The sequence below is a fragment of the Eutrema salsugineum genome, unplaced genomic scaffold (assembly GCF_000478725.1).
Source record: "Eutrema salsugineum unplaced genomic scaffold, Eutsalg1_0 scaffold_15, whole genome shotgun sequence".
Taxonomy (NCBI): domain Eukaryota; kingdom Viridiplantae; phylum Streptophyta; class Magnoliopsida; order Brassicales; family Brassicaceae; genus Eutrema; species Eutrema salsugineum.
In genome coordinates, this window is record NW_006256867.1 from 5,617,714 (window position 1) to 5,639,396 (window position 21,683).

Sequence of the window (21,683 nt, forward strand, 5' to 3'; positions counted from 1 at the left end):
TTATAAGATGTTACCTGACCCTGGTTAGTATACCGCGTCGATCCTTGGATCGTAAGTTGGGCGGGTTGTTCCTCGATCCGTCTTGATTGGATCTGAATCTTGTACTTGCGTCACGGTTCTGACCTTCTCATCAACTTTCCTTGCCGTGTTTTGTCTGCTGCGAGACCGTTCCTTGGCGCGTCTCTTTTATCCCTAGTGTACGGGTCGGGTGACCGGTTCAGGCGCGGTATAGCCTTTGCTGAACCTCTGCTTTTCCCCTGGCTTCTGTGAACGGTCATTGTCATCTGACAGTGTAACAATGATGCATTAAATGCCAATATCGTGGGTTTTCAAGGACATGAGAAATTAAATCAGACTTAGGCATATTCCTATTGTCGAATAGAGGGAAATTTAAACAGTTCTTCTCGCTCATATGATTATTCATACCTGGTCCGGATCCCTCGATACTGGAACAGGGCTGTTGGGGTTGTTTCCATGGAAGACTCCTTTCTTCGGGTACCTGTGCGGGTCACACATCCTTATCGACCCTTCTTTGATTACCGAAATTAGACCTATGATATAGGGAATGTGACCTCTCCTCCTCCTAACCACTCAGTTTCCAACCTCCTTTTCTCTTATAGTGTAGCCTGCATTGTCAGATACGAGGAACCCGGGAACAGGTGGCCCATTGTGCTAGATCTCTCAGAATCCATATGGATTCGAGGTCTGGTGCTATATGCTTAGGTCATATTGAGTCGTAACCCCAATATGAATCCCAATTTGGTCCAGGAGAGCCGGCTGCAAAAAAACCATAGATGTCGCGTGCAAGCATGTGGTTCGTCCACGTAGGAAGGATCAAATTTATCCCCAATAATTTGTCCCCAATTCGCAGGTTAGCATAGCTAGCCCCTGATGTGGAAATTATACTTGCTGGAAACAAACGTTCCCCCCCCCTCGTTAGTCGTACCTGACTGGACATCCCGTATGAAGCGCGTAACGCATTTTAGATGAAGGATGCATTGCCTGAGTCACCTTTTTAACCTGAGGCGCATGATGTTTCGATGGAGGACACAGTGCCTGAGTCATCCGCTGTGGAAGAATGACCAGGGACCAGGAGACCAAATGAAGAACGCATTGCTTGAGTCAGACACCGTGCGTGAAATGACCTGGGACCATGGACCACGAAAGATGTGATGCCTGAGTCACCCACCGTGGACAAAGTGACATTGAGCCGTGGGCTCAAACCATGAAAGGCACAATACCTGGCCATTAGTCAGGTCCCAGAGGAGGTGCCACTCTGCCAGTCCAGTAATACTCTGTGGCTGATCCCTTAGAGATATCCAGTTCTCTAAGGGAGAGCTATCGTCCACGAAGCATACTGAAACTGGCAGACAGATCCGCAAAGGGAGCCAGTCCTAGGTTGCATGATGTAATTCCGTTGAGATTCCCAGTAGACAGTTCGACTGTCCATAGATCAGCATGCCCTCGGGTGGTCCGGTTAAAAGGTGTCATTCCGGAGACACGACATCAAGGAGTAGACTAACTCTCCACTGTCCTGCCTCGTCGGGGTAAACACTCCGAATGTCATAGCCAATTTATGTCATGAGAGAGTCGGAGAGGAGTATTCAATGGCGAGATAGCTGGGAAAGGACTTCTTCTTCTATTCTTTCATCAAACCATTTACATCCGCCATTCCTTATTTTTCCCCTTCGTTAGGGTTTTCGTCGCCTTCTTTTCTACATCTGGTTCATTTCTCCCATCTTGTCGTCGGGGTTCCACTCTGCTGACTCTTTTTCCTCGCCTCTCTGGAAATTTTCTCCTTTCCTCAGTGCGGCTTCTTAGGCTCGCTGCTATATCCTTAGGTTATATTAGGCCGTAAGGTGGGTTATTCATCCCATGTGGGTTGTACCTGCAAAAAATCCATGGACGCCATGTCCAAGCACACCGTTCGTCCACGTAGGAAGGATCGAATTTATCTCCAACTCAGTGTATCCACAAATACTTCTCACGAGGATCACTCTCTCTGTATTCCAAACTAACATTCATAATTTGTTGGTTTTATGGTGAGAGTGTTATCCCTTTGCAAAGTGAATGCATTCAAATCTGTCACATTTTGGATCAAGGAATGCACACTATTGGAAGACATGTTTTGTAGAATGGTTGCAGGATAATATCTCGAAATTACCAAGACAAACTCTTAACGAGACAAGGTTGGATATCAATTGGGATCAGATCAAGGGTAAATCAAAGTTAACATTTCTCAAAAATGACTTTAATACAGAATAATTGGTATAATTGTCGAATATCCAGACCAATCAACGAAGGCATTGAGTTTTGTAATGCGATGTGCATATTCCCATAAAGAGAAGATAGTCATGCATAACTTTCGCATCACAAGTTCGATCTCAAATTAGGAAAATAATAGATTTACTAAACTGTTAGCAAGTAAGGCTTCGCAAAAAAAAAAAAAACATTGTAAAATTCATTTTTTTTGTTTCTATTGACTTGAATATTGGCGCATATTTCTTTTTATGTACTAATTTGCTTTTGAAGTTTCTTTAATGACTTTGTAAACTAGTATTGATTTTAATAAAATTTGTTTAGTCGACAAAAAAAAAATCAAGTTCCACATTTGATTAAGTACGTAATTGGATTTATGCATTTTTCACATAATTTATATTATTAATTTTAAAATTATACCATATCATAATTATTTACTAACCATAGTTTTACTCAAGGAGTTCAACAAACGAGTCTTTTAGGTAAAACATTGCATCTTTTAATATTGAAACATTATATCTTTTTAAAATAAAGACACAATTACTTAGTAAAAAGGCACAACTTTTCATTAAGAATATATAATTTTCTACAAAATTATATATAACTAATAGCACAAAATTCTTAATAATTTAGAGATAGGTAAGCATTCTATTTTTTCAAGCATAGATTCACCTGTTAAAGGCAATACAGTGTCTGCTACAGTTACAAGTTTTTTAACACTGTTGACATAAGATCTATGGATTCACTATTGTTAAATGATGAAGGTTTTATTTATAAAATAATCCAATGATAAAATTTAGTTATTATGTATTGGCTTCTTTATTTTTTGAAATTTATTCATGTATGGTGTTTTTCAAACTTTGCTGATAATATTTAAACTATTATTATATTATCTTCCATTTAAATGTGTAAAAGTTATATATTTAAATTGATCTAATGTATTTTTTAAAATGTTTTGCTTGCAGGAAAGTATAAAATATCAATAAATACTGAAAATTTAATAGAATTATAAAGTTTTTCCAAATAATAATCTCTGATTAACAGGTTTTTACTCAAACTATATTATTTTTAAAAAAATACTTTTGGAATGTTAATTTATATATAATAATTAAAAAAATTATTTTTGTTTAGATGATGATAACATTGTCCCAAAAAAACATTTGGACAAAAAAGTCGGCTATACTTAGAAAAATTAGTTTTATCATAAAGATGCATGTGTAGCAATAAAAAAAAAAATCACTTTTGGCTATACATAACCAATTATATAAAATTTCTGTCATAATAAAGCATGTTTTACCAAACTATAATGGGCCTATAGATGCTTTTCAAAGGAGATAAACAACTAATAAATTTGGATATTAAAGTGGTAAATAAAAAAGAAGATAATTAATCAAACATAAAAGATGTATTTATTGTTTTTCTGAAAATGTATTTGTAAAATTTGATTATTAGAAGGAGATAAAGAATTGTATGAGGTAATGAAAGAAGCATTTCTTTAGGCTACACTAGTAGTTGTGTAATTTATTATATCTCTATGAAGTTACAAACCTATTAAGATGGAAAATTGGCCAATTCCTACCTTAACTATGCGGAAATGTTAAACTCAGACTTAAATTTACCATCCGTGCTAAAACATACTTGAACATCATTTCAATTTTAATCTCATACCTGATCTTTATATTTTGTGCGAAAATCTTCCAGAATGTAAACAGCGTTAAGTCTCCGTGAAATCAAGTCCACGTGGACTTATAAGAAGTCGATTGTTGTTTGTTCTGGACTCAACATCAAACACGATTCGTTCATGAAGAAGCTTTGTGTGTTTTCTGATACTATAATTTGGGGAAATCTCTTGGAAAAGCAAAGTCTTCTGATTATTTTCCAATGACGATTTTTTCTGGGATAATTTTGGTACTTAATATATTCGTTAAGCTACTAATTAATGCTGATAAAGTAATTTACAGATTTTCATGTTCTTCTGGCATCGTTTTGAGTTTTTAAGACGTCGTTTTTTGTTTTTTGTTTTTTTTGCAGATAAAATGGACTCTGTAATTTCGTGTGGAGTTAGTCTCGAGCATTGTCGTCTAATGGAGAGGTCTCTAGTTTCCTTTCGATATTCTTGGTCGACGAGGAAGAAGAGAACTCCAAAATCAGTTAAGTTAAAAGAGGGAGGCTCGAGGTCAAGTCCTGTAATATTGAAAGTCTTTGTTAGGAAACGAAAGCGTTCGAGAGCTGATAACGACGACTCAGCGGTTAAGCGTAGCCTGAAAAGAAGGAGAGCATGGAGAAAATAGAAAGCTGTGATGAAGTTGAAGCTGTTCCTAAGGAAACAGCATCTGTAAAAGAATAGCAAATTTCTGAAAATGATGATGATTTCATATTAGGAGATTATATTCGAAGCTTCACTATGAAAAAGAGAGAAGATAAGCGCAAAGAAGAACCAGAAGTGAAAAGTAGAAGCGAATCGTAGTTCTGAAATCACTGCTAAAAGGAAATACAGACGAAAGTGAAACTTGAAGAAGATATGGATTGGAAGAAGAGCTTAAACTGGTTTAATTCTAAGATCAAGGAAACATCACGAAGAAGGAGCAGCAGATTAGGTTGTGTAGCTAATGGAAGAAGTTCCAAAAGTCCAGAAAATATCACAGGTGTTAGTCGTTCTCGCTCACGTTCGCCAGCTTCAGTATCAGATTCCGTTCTGAGAAATGGGAGTTCTGATGACTGCACAAGCTTGAAAAATACTTCAAAGGTAACAAATCTTTCTATAAACTCCTTGAATCCGATCAACAACGAGGAGATATAAACATATTGTTGTACTAAAATTTTCTAAAATAATGTTTTGTCTTGGCAGAAATCTAAGGAACGCCATGCAATTTTCCATCAGTGCTTTAAAGCGGAAAGGATAACTCTTGTCATTTGCAGTGAATGTGAAGTGACAATGTATTGTCTTCAGTGTATAAGGAAATGGTTAGCATCTGACTCAACTGTAATATATTCCTTTTGTCTTGTCACAAAATACATTTCGATATCTTACTCTATCTATGGTTTGTTGCAAGTATCCAAATCTATCTGAGATGATATCGTTGATAAATGTCCTTTCTGCCGCAAAAATTGTAACTGCAGCAGATGCTTGCATTTGAATGGTTTCCACTTTGCAAAGGCGCTTCAATTGGTGATCGCTATAAAACGCGGTAGCAGTGGTGAACACTCTAGTCTCGCTCTCTCTCGTTTCGTCGGAGCATGAGCACCATGGATGGATCGGAGAGCAGGAAACCCACCGCTCTCTTCATGGCTTGAAGATGAAGACAGAGACGAGGCTCAGAGAAAGAAAACAAACGACATAGTTTAGATAATTATTTAGCCAAAAACTAAACGAGTTGTCAACGTGTCATCCACGTCTACTTGATTTCACAGACACTTAACGCTGTTAACACTCTCAGAGGTTTTTGCACAAAATGTAAAGATCAGGTATGAGATTCAAATTGAAATGATGTTCAAGTATGTTTTAGTACGGGTGGTAAATTTAGGTCTGAATTTAACATTTCCCCATAGTTAAACTATAAATTGGATAAAACTTTTATTGAAAATATGTTACTTGAGACATTGTTTCCTAACAAAAGAAGTTATTTGGATTTCAGGAGCAAATCTATAACAACCTCATGGCTTTTTTTTAATTGAGTTGGGACGATTTATAAGAAAAAGATGAAATAAGAAATTCAGTATTTGTGAACGTTAACAAAATATCCAGTCCTTAGAAAATATATGAATTTATAAAATCATGTTAAACTTTTTTTATGATCATTCATACATACTAAAACCTCTTGATATTGGAATAACTCAATAAATGCATCTTATGATGATCTATTTGCATAACTCATTTGCTTGTACTTTTCAGTTTATAATTATTGATACAACTGTGCATTTTTGTTATTAAATAGGTATATTTATGCTTATAATCGTTTATTTTAAAGAAAAAAGTTGAATTTCTTATTTCATGTGTGTTTTCAATTACAATACTAAATTATATTTGGTACCTAAATTCTAAGTCTCCAAAATGTATTATTAAGGTCACATAATTAAGAATTTGTTAAGCCAATATAATATGTCCAATGCTACATGATGTTATAAGACAAATTTAGTTTTCTAAAAAAAAATTTTGAATTAAAATGTATCAAAACTATTTCTAATAATTTAAAATCCAAATTATTTCCAAACGTTTTACAGATTATGACAAATTTAAATTTTTATCCTACAAAATTTTGCACTAGAATTTTTGTTTGTTTTGAGATTTTAACATTTCATATCATATAATATATTTAAAAACTTCTCATTGTAAAAGTATATTTATCAACGATTGAGTTCTATCGATAAAATTGATCTATATCAGTGTTTAACTTCTTCTCAATGTCAATTACATAGTTGTATTTTACATGAATGTATATGTTGAGTTATACATTTTTACCTTAACTGTAAACTATGAACTCAAATAAAAATGTGTGTAAATTGCTTTGTATGACTTCATTCATCTTTATATTTTTATATTTTTGAAAGTCATATCTTTTTATTTTTGTCTAATAGTAGTTATCTTTTCAAAAAATTGGATTTCATGTCTAAGTATCATCACATTTTGTTATACGTATATTAACTTATAAATATTCAAAACAGTTAAGAGTTTAATATACTTTATTTCCCCTGCAAATTCGCGGATGATCCATATTTTATATATATAAAGAGAGTTTTTCTCTCTTCTGTTATTGCCATCTCTGCTGCCACATGACAGATTTTTATCGGCAGCACCAGAAAAGAGAAAAACTTTAAATTACAGAATTTAGCATGGCAGCACCACATGCTAAATATATATATATATATATATATAGATTTAGTGAATAATTTGATCTATATATATAATAAATAGCATTAATATAAATTACAGAATTTTGTTTTAACACAAAAAATATCCATTGATATCCACTATTTTATTTTTAAAATTTTTAAAAATAATTTTATTAACTTATGTGGTAAATCCATACTATTATTTGTTTAGTCAAAAGTTTTGTGTTCTCAGAGTGATTCTACGTGTATTTTTATGCTGACATATCATGTATTATTTTTTTCATGAGTGGTGCTTTTTGTCGATTTTAGTTGGTTGTTCATCAATCCAACATGTCCGTTAAAGTGATGTGAAATTTTTTGTTATAATTAGATCATGAAAGCTCATTTTATTCTAATGTCTATCAACCCGTTTTAATGTAAACCATGTGGTTTTTTTATTATTGGTTTAACCGTCTTTCTGTGGGAAGAGAGTTGAGGTTACAGAGAACGAAAATAAACTCATCTATAAAAATAATATATATAAATAATAACTAATTCAGATTTAAAACTCAACATGATATCAAAGCTAACAAAAATATTGTTTACCTATGCTCCGATATAATAGTTTTGTGTCCACGCTTGCATGAAAGATAAAACCGACAAGAATGAGAGACCATTTCGACAAAGAGGGAGAGATTTCCGGATAAGGAGAATGATGAATTACAATAATCTATAAAATTAATGTGTACAAATAATGACTACTTTAGAGATGAAGCTAAACATGATATCAAAAACTACCAAAATTTTTGTTTAATTATCTACTCTCTGATATAAAAGTTTCGTGTCCACGCTTGCATAAAAGATAAGTATCGGTAATGAGAAATAATTTCCGTGAAACAGAGAGAAAATTCTGGAGAATGAAGAACTAAAATTATTATAAAACTTAATATATACATATAATGAAAAATTCAGAGATGAAACTAAGTATAATATCAAAGCTAGCAAAAAAAGATTGGTTAATTACATACGATCAGATAAAATGGTTTCATGTTCACGCTTATGAGACAGATAAGAATCAGCAAGGAGAGTCAATTCCTCTAAACAAGAAGAAATTTGAAGCTAAATAATGAATAAATGAAATAATATGTAAACTTAATTTAATACAAATAATGACTACTTTAGAGATGAAGTTTAATATGGTATCAAAACTACCAAAAAGATTATTTACCTACGCTATAATATTATCATTTCGTGTATGTGATTACACGAAAGATAATAACTAATAAAAAGAAAAAAAAATCCCACAAAATGGAAAAAGAATTTTGGCTAGCTATGGAGAATGAAGAATTAATGATAACATCAAAGAAAGAACTTAAGATTTTTAATTATAAATCCAAAAAAGAAGTCACAATAGAAGGCTATGAACGTTGTATAAAAGATGTTTTAAATATTTTTTAACTAATTTTTTTATCTTTTGTTTTTTTATCTTATTTTAATGATTTGTATAGTTTTGATACAACAATTAGTTTTTGTTTGTTTCTACAGATATATATTATTATTTTTAATATTTTTTTTGTTGATCATATGTCTTACATTGTTTTCATATTTATTTTTGATTTATTACTAGTAATAAATTTAATTATCTAATTAATGTGGCTATTTAAAGAAATGTTTCTGCCCGTGTGGACCAAACACCTAGTATAAATAAATCAAGGAACTCATTTCTCATTTCAAACTACGTTTTCCGTCATTTGTAAGAAATATAATTTTATTTGTATAATAAATGTTTAATTTATGTTAGAAGAAATTGAGTGTTTGGTGAACTAAAGCTGATGAGTAGTGGTGAAGAGTTTTATGCCTTTATGGTTTAAGCTTTAAATTGATCGATGGTCATTTATGAATTTCATAATGTTTTGGCTGAAATAAGAAACGCCATAGTAACCATTTGCTATCTTAGGTAACCGGATACTCATTCCTATACACTTATCACTCCACAAAACTTTGGATAAGTAGATTAAGTTGCGGATCAAGCCTGCCTTAAAAATAAATCTCTTTTTGATTTTCTGACTTCTCCGATTAATATCGTGCTTTTTGTCATTTTGGGAGGAGAGTATTTTATTAAACAAGTACGGCTCTGAAAAGATTTTCAAATTTTTAGAAACCAATTTGAAATTAATGGTCCCATAAACTCTAAAATCGGTTCTACTATTGAAAGATCTTTTACCTGCATATCAAGTATTTTTAACAGTATTTCATTTGCTCAAAATTGTGTTTGTTACTTAGGAGTCGTCTCACTTTCCATGAGAAATCCAATAGGTCATGTCTGCTTGCTATGCTATAGGCTGCATCACATTATAAGAGATATCTAATACTCTTTTTTTCAGAATTATTTGATGTTTTATGAGTTTTTTTTGTTTAGAATTATTTGATATTCTCACTTTTCAATATAAAATTTAATGAATTTTTATTGTTTTTACCTTTTATATTCTACAGATTGTCTTCTTATTAGCTGAACTATTTAAATAAATTATAAATAATATTTTTAGTGCAGAAAAAATAAAAATTAAATAAATTATTAATCTGTGTGCAAAATTTTTTTAAACATTATTAAGGGAAAAACTCTGATCTTATTATTTCCATAAGCAGTGTATATATACATTACATAACTAATGTATCAGAAACCCTAATGGACCATGAGACATTAACCTGATGGTTAATGGGCCGGTTACTAGAAGTCCATTTGTTTATAACACTCCCCCTTGGACAAGGTAACCGTGCCTGTCACAAAACCGGGATCTCTATAATGCGCTGGGGAACGTTGCCTCATTAAAACCTTACCAGGAAAACCCAGTGGGAAAAACCATGGTGAAGGAAAAAGAGTACAATACGCATTACTCCCCCTGGTTTAGGCATCACTGTAGATCTCTAAGTCTACGCATTCCTATCTGATGAATGAGCTTCCGGAGTGTAGAAGTCGGTAATGATTTAGTGAATAGATCGGCTGAATTTTCGCTTGATCGGACTTGCTGAACCTTGACCTGACCATCCTTCTGCAGCTCATGAGTGAAGAAGAATTTGGGCAGAATATGCTTCGTCCGGTCACCTTTGATGTAGCCGTCCTTGAGTTGAGCGATACAAGCTGCATTGTCTTCATACATCACCGTAGGCTCCTTATCTTCGTCCATACCACAATCTGATCGGATATGCTGAGTCATGGACCGCAACCAAACACACTCTCTACTAGCTTCGTGGATGGCCAAGATTTCCGCATGGTTGGATGAGGTAGCGGCAATAGTCTGCTTCATGGATCTCCAAGATATGGCTGTTCCTCCATGCGTGAAAACATAACCGGTTTGAGACCGGGCACAGTGCGGATCTGACAAATATCCTGCATCAGCAAAACCAACTAGACCATCCTTGTTATGGTTAGAATAAAATAATCCCAAGTCCTTAGTACCTTGAAGGTATCTAAGGATGTGCTTAATACCGTTCCAGTGCCTTTGAGTTGGACACGAACTAAAGCGAGCTAAGAGGCTCATGGCAAAGCAGATGTCTGGTCTAGTGTGACTAGCCAAGTACATTAATGCTCCTATGGCACTGAGGTATGGCATTTCAGGACCGAGGATTTCTTCATCGTCCTTCTTTGGACCGAATGGATCACTATCCAATCCAAGGCTCCTCACAACCATTGGGCTGGTCAATGGGTGGGCCTGGTCCATATTGAATCTCTTGAGTACCTTTTCAGTGTATGCCAATTGATGCACAAGGATTCCGTCATTGACGTACTCAAGTTGTAATCCCAAACAGAATTTAGTTTTGCCTAAGTCTTTCATTTCAAACTCTGCTTTTAAGCATTCAACTGTTTGGGCGATTTCACCAGATGTTCCGAGGATGTTCAAGTCATCCACGTATACTGCTATGATTACAAATCCTTTGTTTTGATATTTTCTGATGAAGATGCATGGACTGATCGGATCGTTTTCGTAGCCTTCTCTGATGAGATATTCGCTTAACCGGTTATACCACATACGTCCGCTTTGTTTCAGTCCATATAAGGATTTTTTCAGCCTAATGCAGTGTTTATCACGAGATGCATGCTTATCTTTGAGCTCAATACCATCTGGTAATCTCATATAGATTTCACTGTCCAGTGGTCCATAAAGATATGCGGTTACAACATCCATTAACCGCAAATCTAAGTTTTCTCTTATGGCCAGACTTATGAGGAATCGAAATGTAGTTGCATCCACCACTGGAGAATAAGTCTCCTCATAATCGATTCCGGGTCTCTGTGAGAATCCTTGTGCTACAAGGCGTGCCTTGTATCTAACGACTTCGCCGAGTTCGTTTCTTTTACGCACAAAGACCCATTTGTTTCCCACTGGTTTAACATCGAATGGTGTCCTTAAGATCGGACCAAACACATTCCGTTTCTTTAAACTATTCAACTCCACGTTTATGGCTTCTTTCCATTTCAGCCAATCTGATCTACGAGTGCACTCAATTATAGACGTGGGTTCTAGATCCTCTTGCGTGTGCACAATCTCAAGTGCTACCTTGTATGCAAAAGTTTCATTGATGTCGACATCTTTTCTGTTCCATAGAGAACCGAATATGATATAATTGATTGAGATCTCATTATTATCAATCCCTTCAGAACCTTGAGTTTTGGCGTCCCAAACCTCTTGAGATGGTTCGATAGGGTAAGTATCAGCTGAGGCTGTATCCGTGTTCTCTTGAATCCCGGTTTCAATCATTGCACCTTTCTTTGATTTCCGGGGATTCTTATCTTTGGAACCTGGTGGTCTGCCACGTTTCTTACGTGCGTCAGACTCTGTAGCAACTTGACTTTTCCCTGAGGGGACATCTATTCGTACTGGTGCATTACAAGCTGGTATGTACGATTTGGTAACTTTGTTCGGGTCAGCAAAGGAATCTGGCAATTGATTAGCTAGCTTTTGTAAATGTATAATTCTTTGGACCTCTGAATCACATTCTAGAGTCCGAGGATCTTGCCATTGTGTGGATGTTTGATTCCATGAAAGTTCTTTTACCAGCTTGTCTGTCTCACCACCTAATCTAGGATATACCGATTCATCAAATCGACAATCTGCATATCTGGCTTTAAACAGATCTCCTGTAGTTGGCTCGAGATATTTTATGATGGTGGGAGAATCAAAACCAACATATATTCCCATCCTCCTTTGAGGTCCCATTTTAGTCCTCTGTGGTGGTGCAATGGGTACATAGACTGAACACCCAAATGTTTTAATATGGGAGACGTCTGGCTCATGACCCGTTAGCAATTGGGATGGTGAATATTTATGCTCACTAGATGGTCGTATGCCTATTAGTTCAGCGGCATGTAAGACTGCGTGTCCCCAAGCTGAGACCGGGAGTTGTGACCTCATGAGTAATGGTCTAGCAACCCATTGAATTCGTTTAATGAAGGATTCAGCTAATCCATTTTGTGTATGGACATGTGGAACGGGATGTTCAACACTTACCCCCATGGACATACAATATTCATTAAACGCTTGGGAAGTGAATTCACCAGCATTATTAAGACGTATAGTCTTTAATGGGAAGTCTGGAAAATGGGCTCGTAATCTGATGATTTGGGCCAATAACCTAGCAAAAGCCTGGTTCCTAGAAGAGAGCAGACAGACATGCGACCAGCGGGTCGATGCATCAATGAGGACCATGAAATATTTGAATGTCCCACAAGGTGGGTGAATTGGTCCACATATGTCTCCTTGGATTCTTTCCAGAAAGTTCAAGGTCTCTTTAGACACTTTGACTGGTGAAGGTCGGGTAATCAGTTTCCCTTGTGAGCAAGCTGTGCACTTGAGGTGCTGAGGGAAAATACCATTTGGTTTAAGGCTGTGCCCTTTAGAATTCTGGACTAATTTACGCATCATGTTCGCACCGGGATGACCCAGGCGATCATGCCAAATAGTGTAATCTAAAAACCGTGCTTTGATAGCAGCATTAGCCTCAACCATACTGACTTTAGCATGGTAAATGCCAGTAGATACGGCGGGTATAGTTTCAAAAACTTGTTTATGGCCATTTATCATTTTAGTGATAATTAAAAACTCTTTGTTCCCTTCATCCTGAGTTTCGATATGGAAACCATTCAATCTTATGTCTTTGAAACTCAATAGGTTTCTCTTAGAACTGGGTGAGTATAAGGCATCAGAGATGTCTAGATATGTGCCATTTGATAACAGCACATTAGCTTGGCCATGGCCCTCTATTAGGCTCGAACTACCCGCTATAGTGCTAATGTTTGCGGTTTTGATTACTAAATTTATGAAGTAATTCTTGTCTTTTAGAATGGTGTGGCTCGATCCACTATCCACAATGATATCCATATTGTCTTGCATATCTTCATTAAACAAGAATTATAATTCAATAACATGCAAAAATGAGATGTAAATAAAACATTACTCCATAAATTAAAATGTAAAAGCAAAAGGTCTTAAAAATCCAAAGTAAAGACAATAAATCCCAAAAACAAAAGATAAAAGTTTAAGGAGTAATGAAAAACAAATTCAGATTTTTGAGATCAATCAAGAAGGTCGGAGAGCTCATAATCCATGCCATCAATCTTATCATCCTTTGAGTCATCTTCATTGACTTGATGAACCAGGTTAGCCTCATGATTATCTTTCCCATACTTCTGGTAGAGCTCAGCAAGATATTTGGGAGTACGGCAGTTCTTGACCCAATGATTAGTCATTCCGCATCTTGAGCAAGGAGTTGGTCTAGATGAACTGCCTCTTTGGGTCGGTTTGTTGATACCACGACCCTTACCCCGACCAAAACTGAGGTTAGGTCGGTTATCTTGGTTCGGTCTACCGCGTCCTCTGCCGCGCAGTCCATGTCCATTTCCACGTCCACGTCCACGATCTGAGGATCTGTTACGTTGGACGAAGTTGGACTCTTTTCTGGTTCCTTCTGGCAATGGGGCTGATCCTGGAGGCCGCATGGCACTGTTCCTCAACAGAAGCTGATTGTTCTTCTCAGCAAGCAGTAAGCAAGATATCAAATCCTCATAGGTGTTATGATTCATGGCACGGTATTGTTGTTGGAGAACAACATTGGGAGTGCCAAAAGTAGAGAATGTTTTCTCTAGCATATCCTTATCAGTGACCTCCTCGCCACATAGGTTCTTCCAGTCGAACTTGGCTTGGGGCAGTATGACCGTTTTCTGATGGTCATATCGCTTTTTCAGTGCCACCCAAAGTTCGAGTGGATCCTCAAGAGTGAGGTATTGTTGCTTGAGAGACTCAGCGAGGTGATGGCAGATAATAAATATCGCCGAGTACCGTTCTGTTTGAGTCGCGGTGTTGGGATCTTTGATGCATTCACCCAGACTTTTTGAGTTGAGGTAGATCTTGGTGTCAAGGGCCCATTTGAGGTAGTTATCTCCAGAGACAGTGAGTGCCTCATATTCGACCTTCTGAATGTTTGACATCTGAAACATATAATAATTTATGTTAAATAATCAATAGTATAAGACTATGGTCATTGGAATAAGGGATTTAAGGTATTCTTGGGAAAACTTTCCATTTCAGGAAACTTGCTATTTTAGAAAACTTGCTATATAAGGGAACTCTAAAATCGAACCTTAGGGTTTATAACCTAGCCGGTTTACTAGGGTTTCCAAATTTAGCTCTAATAGATAAACGTTGGTTTATCTCTTAACCATTTTTTTAAAAAATCTAGAGATTGATTTTGGAAACTAATTTGAAATTAACCGATTAAGCTTAAACCGATCGGATTGATCGATTAAACAATAAAACCGGTTAAATTAGATTTAATTTTGGAAACCGGTTATTAGGGTTATTAATCGGTTAAGGGATTAAACTAAACGGATTTGGTAGGGTTTAATTTTTATTAGGAAAAACCGATCGGTTTAAACTTAAACCCTATCGATTTAGGATTAGAATTTATCGGTTTATAAACGGTTTAGGTGGATCGATCGGTATAGGGTTTTATCGGAGGTGCACCGATCGGTTTAGGATTTGAACAAAGCATTAGGGTTTAGGTTTTATATAATAAAGCCAATTAGGAAAAATAAAACCAATTAGGGTTTTGACAAGAAGAAAGAGGATCTGGTTATGGTTTTAAAAACGAAAAAGACGATGAAGAATCATGAAAAGAACCGATCCATATTAGGGTTTTCAAAAAAAAAAAAAACCAAAACTTTGATTAGGATCTATAGTTTTAGATAATACCTTTTCGCCAAATGGATTTCTGACCGGCTTATGATCTGGGAGCTAAAGACCACCGATATCTACTGGAAACTCCTGAGAATGATGGCCAGAAGGGAGGACGAACAGCTGCTACAATGGAGGAACCACCGCTTGGAAAGAATCACCCGCTAAGGTGGGACAGCGCCGATTGTTTTGAGTCGTGAGGGCGCGTCTGGTGTCGGATTGAGGAGCGGTTTTCACCACTAGATTTTTCTCTTCCAAGGCTTCAAAATGATATGTAGATCGCCTTCTAACTCCTTGTATTTTGAGAGATATGATCGTTTGAAGTTGAGCTTCGTGCTGATAACGTATTAAGGGAAAAACTTTGATCTTATTATTTCCATAAACATTGTATATATACATTACATAACTAATGTATCAGAAACCCTAATGGACCATGAGACATTAACCTGATGGTTAATGGGCCGGTTACTAGAAGTCCATTTATTTATAACAAACATCAAATAGTTTTGAATAGAAGTATTTGTTTTTCTGTAGACTGTATTATTTTTTTAAATATTTTAGAGTCTCCGATTCGTATCCATTTTTAAACAATACTAATACCATAAAATCTGAAATCTCTTATGACCAAACCAAATATTTGAGATTTCAAAAAATAGAAAAACAGTAACACGCGCTAAAAGTTACTTATTGTATAACCCTAAATCTTAACATAGTTTTAAAATCTACTAGATTCCATTGTCCAAAATTCCTGCAAAACCCAGTAATTGTGTATCTTCAGTATAAACTCATTACACCAAAAGTCTTGTGTGGGGTCATTGAAATTAGGAAAAAAGCAAATTTGTGTTTCATTGTCTTTCTTTCTCTCTCCTCTGCTTCTTCACCACTGCAAGTCTGCAACTCTCTCTCTCGCTCTCGCCTCTCAAGGTTGCGTCACAGTAGTAGTGAATGGCTCTTCTTCTCTTATTATGTTGCTTCTTTACCGCTCTTTCTCTTGCTCATGGAGCTTCAACTATTTACATTCCTCCTACTCAGCCTCCCACAGGTTTGTCTTTGTGTTTCTTTCTTACTTCCTTTCTCTTACTTTCCTGTACTCTCTTTCAACTTGTTTCTCGAGAAAGGCTTCTCTTTTCCGGGAAAGTAAAGAGGACTACTCACATTTTTATATTTTCTCTTCTTCTACATTTTTCTGTTTGTTATTCAATGACAATGCCAGAACTCTACTTTGCTCCCCAAAAAAATCACAACTTTGCGGAATCCTTCAAAGATTTCCAACTGATTCACAATGGGTTTTGCATATAATCTGGAAAAGTTATCAAAAGTCCAATTTTTTCTCTGCAGATTCTACTTGAACCTTAACATTATCTTAATGCAATTCTAGGGTTGAGGAGAAAAATGAAAAAGTTTGAGCATTTAGTACAATTTTCTGTTCGTTTCCTTCTCAATTTCAATCTGATTATCTGTTTCAGCTTCTGAGAATATCGGGTTTGAAAATCCTGCAATGAGATTTATAGTGGCCGAAGCGCCATTAAACGGACCTTTTTACAATAACCCTCAAGTGACTGAAGATACTTCAGTAGCTTTAGCTGCTCAAAGAACATTCAGAAAAGATCCTCTAAATGGTTTCCAGAAATATACTGGAGGATGGAATATCAGCAATCACCATTACTGGGCTGTAAGATCTCTCCACTTTAGTCTGCCTCTTGACTCTATCTATGCCCATCTTTTAGATGTTCTGGTGATTTTGATATATTTTGTGTTTTGAAATTTGCAGTCTGTGAGCTATACAGCTGTTCCTCTCTTTGTTGTTGCTGCTGTTTGGTTTCTTGGGTTTGGTATCTGTTTATTGGTTATCTGTATCTGTCACATATGCCATAGAAGCAAATCTATTGGATACTCAAAAGTTGCTTATGTTGTCTCCCTCATTTTCCTCCTCTTCTTCACTCTTATGGCAATGTGAGTAAGAGAAGAAAACACCTACTTTGCTCAATCCACGTTTATGATTTGGCTTGTTTCTTCATTGAACGTTTTTATGTAGCATTTGACTTGTTCTTATCGCAGAATCGGATGTCTTCTGCTATACTCCGGTCAGGTCAGGTACAACAAAAGCACTACAGAGACATTAGAGTACGTCATGAGCCAAGCCGATAGTACAGTTTCACAGCTTAGAGCTATTTCGGATTATCTTGCTTCAGCAAAGCAGATTGCAGTTCTTCAGGTCTCTTTACCTGCAAATGTCCAAACTGAAATCGATCAAATTGGAGCGAAGCTGGATTCTTCTGTAGCCACGATCACTGAGAAAACCACTAATAGCTCCAATGACATTAGACATTTCCTTGATTCCGTGTAACAACAACTCCTAACACTCTCTCTGTTACAGAGTCACGATTTTTGAACAGCGTAACGGGACTTTGTTGTCTTTGCAGGAAGGTGGCGCTTATTGTAGTTTCAATCGTCATGCTTGTCTTGATATTTCTTGGTCTTGGTAAGTCTGCAAATCTGAATCGTTTGTACTGTTTTCAACCTTTGTAATGCTCTTGGAAATGAACTTATGTTTGTATAGCCTGCAAGTTCAACATCTTTCACTACACATGATTCTTTAGTTTCAACTACTGTGTTAACTCTATTGATCTTTTCTAATTCATATCTTCTATTGCAGTTTCTTCAATCTTCGGGATGCAGGTCATCGTTTACACGTGAGTGAAACCCTTAAATGTTGTCCCTGCGATTTTCATGAGTAAAAATTACCTGAATCCTCTTCCTTTTGTGCAGCCTTGTGATTCTTGGTTGGATTTTGGTGACTGGTACATTCATCTTGAGCGGAATATTCCTTCTGCTACACAAGTATGTCTCAAGATTCTCCTCCATTAACTTCCGCTTCTTCTTCTTTGTTAGTTCAAAACCTTATTGTGTTTGTTTGAGCATCAGTGCAACTGCAGACACATGTGTAGCAATGAGTGAATGGGTAGAGAGACCCTCAAGCAACACGGCTCTTGACGAGATCTTGCCTTGTACAGACAATGCCACAGCTCAGGAAACTTTGATGCGTGGCAGAGAGGTGACGGGTCAGCTCGTGGATCTCATCAACACAGTCATCACTAATGTCTCCAACATCAACTTCTCTCCAGTCTTTGTCCCAATGTACTACAACCAGTCTGGACCGTTGCTTCCATTGCTCTGCAATCCCTTTAACCATGACCTCACCGATCGTCCTTGCTCACCTGGTGAGCTCGATTTGAACAATGCTACTCAAGTAAAGTCCCTCTGTCTATTCGTTTAGCATTCATATACTGTTGAAACTGTTTTAGTCAAAAGGATGGCAGTAAAAATCAAATTAAACCAAACTCTAACAGGCATGGAGCACTTTCGTGTGCCAAGTGAACCCAAACGGGACTTGCTTAACAACTGGGAGGCTCACACCGGCATTGTACGGTCAGATGGCATCATGTGTGAACATAAGCACCGGGTTGATCAGAGACGCACCATTCCTGGTCCAGCTTCAGGATTGCTCATACGCAAAGCAGACCTTTAGAGACATAACCAATGATCATTGTCCAGGACTCACGCGTTATGGCTATTGGGTCTATGTGGGTCTGGCGATATTATCAACGGCTGTGATGCTCTCACTTATGTTCTGGATCATCTACAGTAGAGAGAGACGGCACCGGAAGCAAGCTTTGCCAGAATATTCAGAAAGTAAAGAGATTGTAAGAGTTAACTTTTGATGTATCTCTTGTTAACAGTCTTTGTAGATTATGAGCAGTGTGTTATAAGTCCCAAGACACTTAATTTGTGATTCCCATGTATGAACGTATCTTGTGAGAGAAATGCAGAAATTAGATATTAGTCAAAGGAGGAGGGTCTTGTAGTTTGTGCTTTTCTTATTACAGAAGATTGTAAACACGAAACCTTTGGTTTTCTAAGGTTCTTTGCATTGGTGAACAATTTTAGATTAAATTTTTCGACCCAAAGACCTTGAAACCGAAATGTAGAAACCGAATGCGACTTTCTTTAGTTCAACTTTCCAACCTGGCTGCAGCAGATGCATAGCTGACACTGCTGTCTCGCATTGTCTGGCACTGGCTCGATTGCTCGTACCGCAGGAAATTGATCTTAATCTTGCTTGAGGAATGTTTTAGCATCTGAAAAGGAATCACAAACATAAACAGAAACAATAAGCTTTGAGAGAACCTAATTGACCACTAGATTCACCTTTATTATCCATCCGATCCATTATACTGGTTGGATCTAAAGCAAAGTATCATCAAGATGCTTTGACGCTATTTTTGATGAATTAGTCTGACCAGAGCAAGGAAACAAAGTAGGAGCATTAATGCTTACATGGAGAAAAATACTAATCGGGTGGCGCCCACAAATGGTGTTGTCAAACTCCAGAAGGTACTTCTTGAAGGCATCTGGATCTCCTGTCTCTATTATATCCATTCCCTTCTTGTCTAGTGCCTCAATGGATTTGTGTATGGGACCATGATTGTTGTCATAATGCATGTAATTGAACCTATAACCAAAAACATATGAACACAATCATAGGAAGCTAGGAAAGTGCAGCAGAAAATTTGGTTATGCAGCAGAAGCAAAGAGACAAAGAGAAAGATAAGCCAATGTCGATCAAAAGTAAACTCTCATCAGTGATCAGACTCAACAAGACGGAAAAGGAGGGAATGAGAGAACATAGATGAAGTGAACTAAGACAAACCTTGAGCCCCAGTGGCAAAAGTCAGATGACACTGAGAAAAAATTCTTGGGATCATCCACATATTTGGCTAGCAATTCACCGTACATGGCTTCATTTTCTGCACTTACTGCTCCAACCAAGATGGGTACAACTTTCACATTGTGCCTGTTCAAACATTAATATGGACCTGTCTCAGCAAAATTCCGCAACGCTATTTAATATAGTTGTTCCAAACCATTAACATTACCCTTCAAATACTTTAGCCAAATACGGCAAGTGCATCTCCATGCTGTGCTCAGCTTCATCGACCCTGAGATCCATCATTCCAAATTTCCCCATAGCTCTTATCTCCTTAATCACTGGTGAATATATAAGAAAACATAATTACTCATCAAGTGAAAAATCTATCTCTGGAAAGAGAAACTACCCAAACTTACTCTCCACATCAACAGGTAGATCACCAATGGGGGTTTTGTAAACCGTTGCAGTCGAAAGTGCACATTTTGGAGTATAATAGTGGTGAGATGGACCAAGAAGAAATATCCGGGAACTGAAACGAGACGTTCCAAAGCATCACAGTGAATCCATTTTATCCAAAGCACAAGGCGTTAGAAGCAAAACCCAAAATCAATCGAGCTTACTTACATGTTGGTGGGATCTATGTTTGCAAAGGCATAGGCAGCTGCACGACCAGAGTATGAATAACCTGCGTGCCTGGATTCGTTATAAAGTTAGACACTTTGATATACTTTTATGGAGCAAAAAATTAGAGACGCAAACACACAACTTACGGGGCAATTACACCTCGTACGTCAGGCGATTTGGTCAAATTAGTAGCTTTTAGCCAATCTTCGAGATCCGATGACAACTTTGTAGCTGACAGAAAAAACATAAAACAGCTAATGATTCTCCACAAATCGAGAGAGATTAAGAAAAATAAATAAAGTGGTCAAAGCTCACTGCTTTAATTCTTTTTGTTTTCACAAACAATTTCACTATTCATCAAGAAGAATCAAATCGTAAAACCCAGATACTAAACATCCGATCAAATTCAAGTCCAATTAGCAAACGGATTTCAGTTACCACAAAATCAAAACTTTAAACTTCATCAGTGATCAACAAACGAGGAATAGTCAATATAAAAACATGAAACCCAAAATTAAACATTTCTAACACCAAAACAAGAAACTTTGAGCATGAAAGTAAGAAATTTGAAGGAGGTGAGAAAAAGTCAGTAACTCACGATTGTCGGTATACCAAGAGCCTGCATGCGATGCTTGCCTCACTTTCTCCATTCTCGCAAAGAAATTGAAGGATCGTGATCGCAGATTAAAAAAAAAAAAAATCCCAAAAATTTTATAGAATGAAATTCAGAGAAGATTCTCTCTTTTGTTTTACTTTCTCTAGTTTTCTTCGCTAACTCGGGGAAGAAAGGCAGAACAGGAATGTGTGCCGTTTTTTTATTTGTTCCCTAAAACCCTCGCGCCGTTTTTTTATTTATTTTAAAAACGAAAATAGTTGGTGATTATTATTATTTTTTCCTTAAAACAAACAAGAGTTTCAAGTTACAAGGTGTCATTCCATAATATTACACTCCCTGATACCCTAGTTCTTGCAATCTTAGCAAACCGATCAGAAGCTGAATTTACATTACGAGGCACTCTTAAAAAACTGAATCCAACACTCATAGACACAAC

At 36.5% G+C, this 21,683-nt stretch overlaps 3 protein-coding genes across 4 annotated transcripts; 1 reads left to right on the forward strand and 2 right to left on the reverse strand.

The window, feature by feature from the left end:
• Window positions 1-13,639: 13,639 nt before the first annotated feature.
• Window positions 13,640-14,551, reverse strand: LOC112088083. Its single transcript, XM_024158234.1, has one exon. The coding sequence runs from the start codon at window positions 14,549-14,551 to the stop codon at window positions 13,640-13,642; it is 912 nt and encodes a 303-aa protein (XP_024014002.1).
• Window positions 14,552-16,200: 1,649 nt separating this feature from the next.
• LOC18022201 lies at window positions 16,201-19,111 on the forward strand. 2 transcript variants are annotated; one of them, XM_006405082.2, is made up of 9 exons: window positions 16,201-16,338; window positions 16,763-16,968; window positions 17,068-17,249; window positions 17,355-17,639; window positions 17,720-17,778; window positions 17,953-17,989; window positions 18,066-18,137; window positions 18,222-18,546; window positions 18,647-19,111. In XM_006405082.2, exons 1-9 carry the CDS (start codon window positions 16,242-16,244, stop codon window positions 19,016-19,018), a joined length of 1,635 nt encoding a protein of 544 aa, XP_006405145.2. In that variant the 5' UTR covers window positions 16,201-16,241; the 3' UTR covers window positions 19,019-19,111. The 2 variants fall into 2 exon arrangements, with proteins under 2 accessions (XP_006405145.2, XP_024014306.1); XM_024158538.1 differs by having other exon boundaries at window positions 18,222-18,517; window positions 18,647-18,963.
• Window positions 19,110-21,430, reverse strand: LOC18022202 (protein MEMO1). The gene is made up of 8 exons (XM_006405083.2): window positions 21,230-21,430; window positions 20,778-20,862; window positions 20,632-20,700; window positions 20,424-20,536; window positions 20,234-20,345; window positions 20,008-20,151; window positions 19,635-19,809; window positions 19,110-19,435 (listed from the first exon to the last, which is right to left on the reverse strand). Exons 1-8 carry the CDS (start codon window positions 21,279-21,281, stop codon window positions 19,310-19,312), a joined length of 876 nt encoding a protein of 291 aa, XP_006405146.1. The 5' UTR covers window positions 21,282-21,430; the 3' UTR covers window positions 19,110-19,309.
• Window positions 21,431-21,683: the final 253 nt, after the last annotated feature.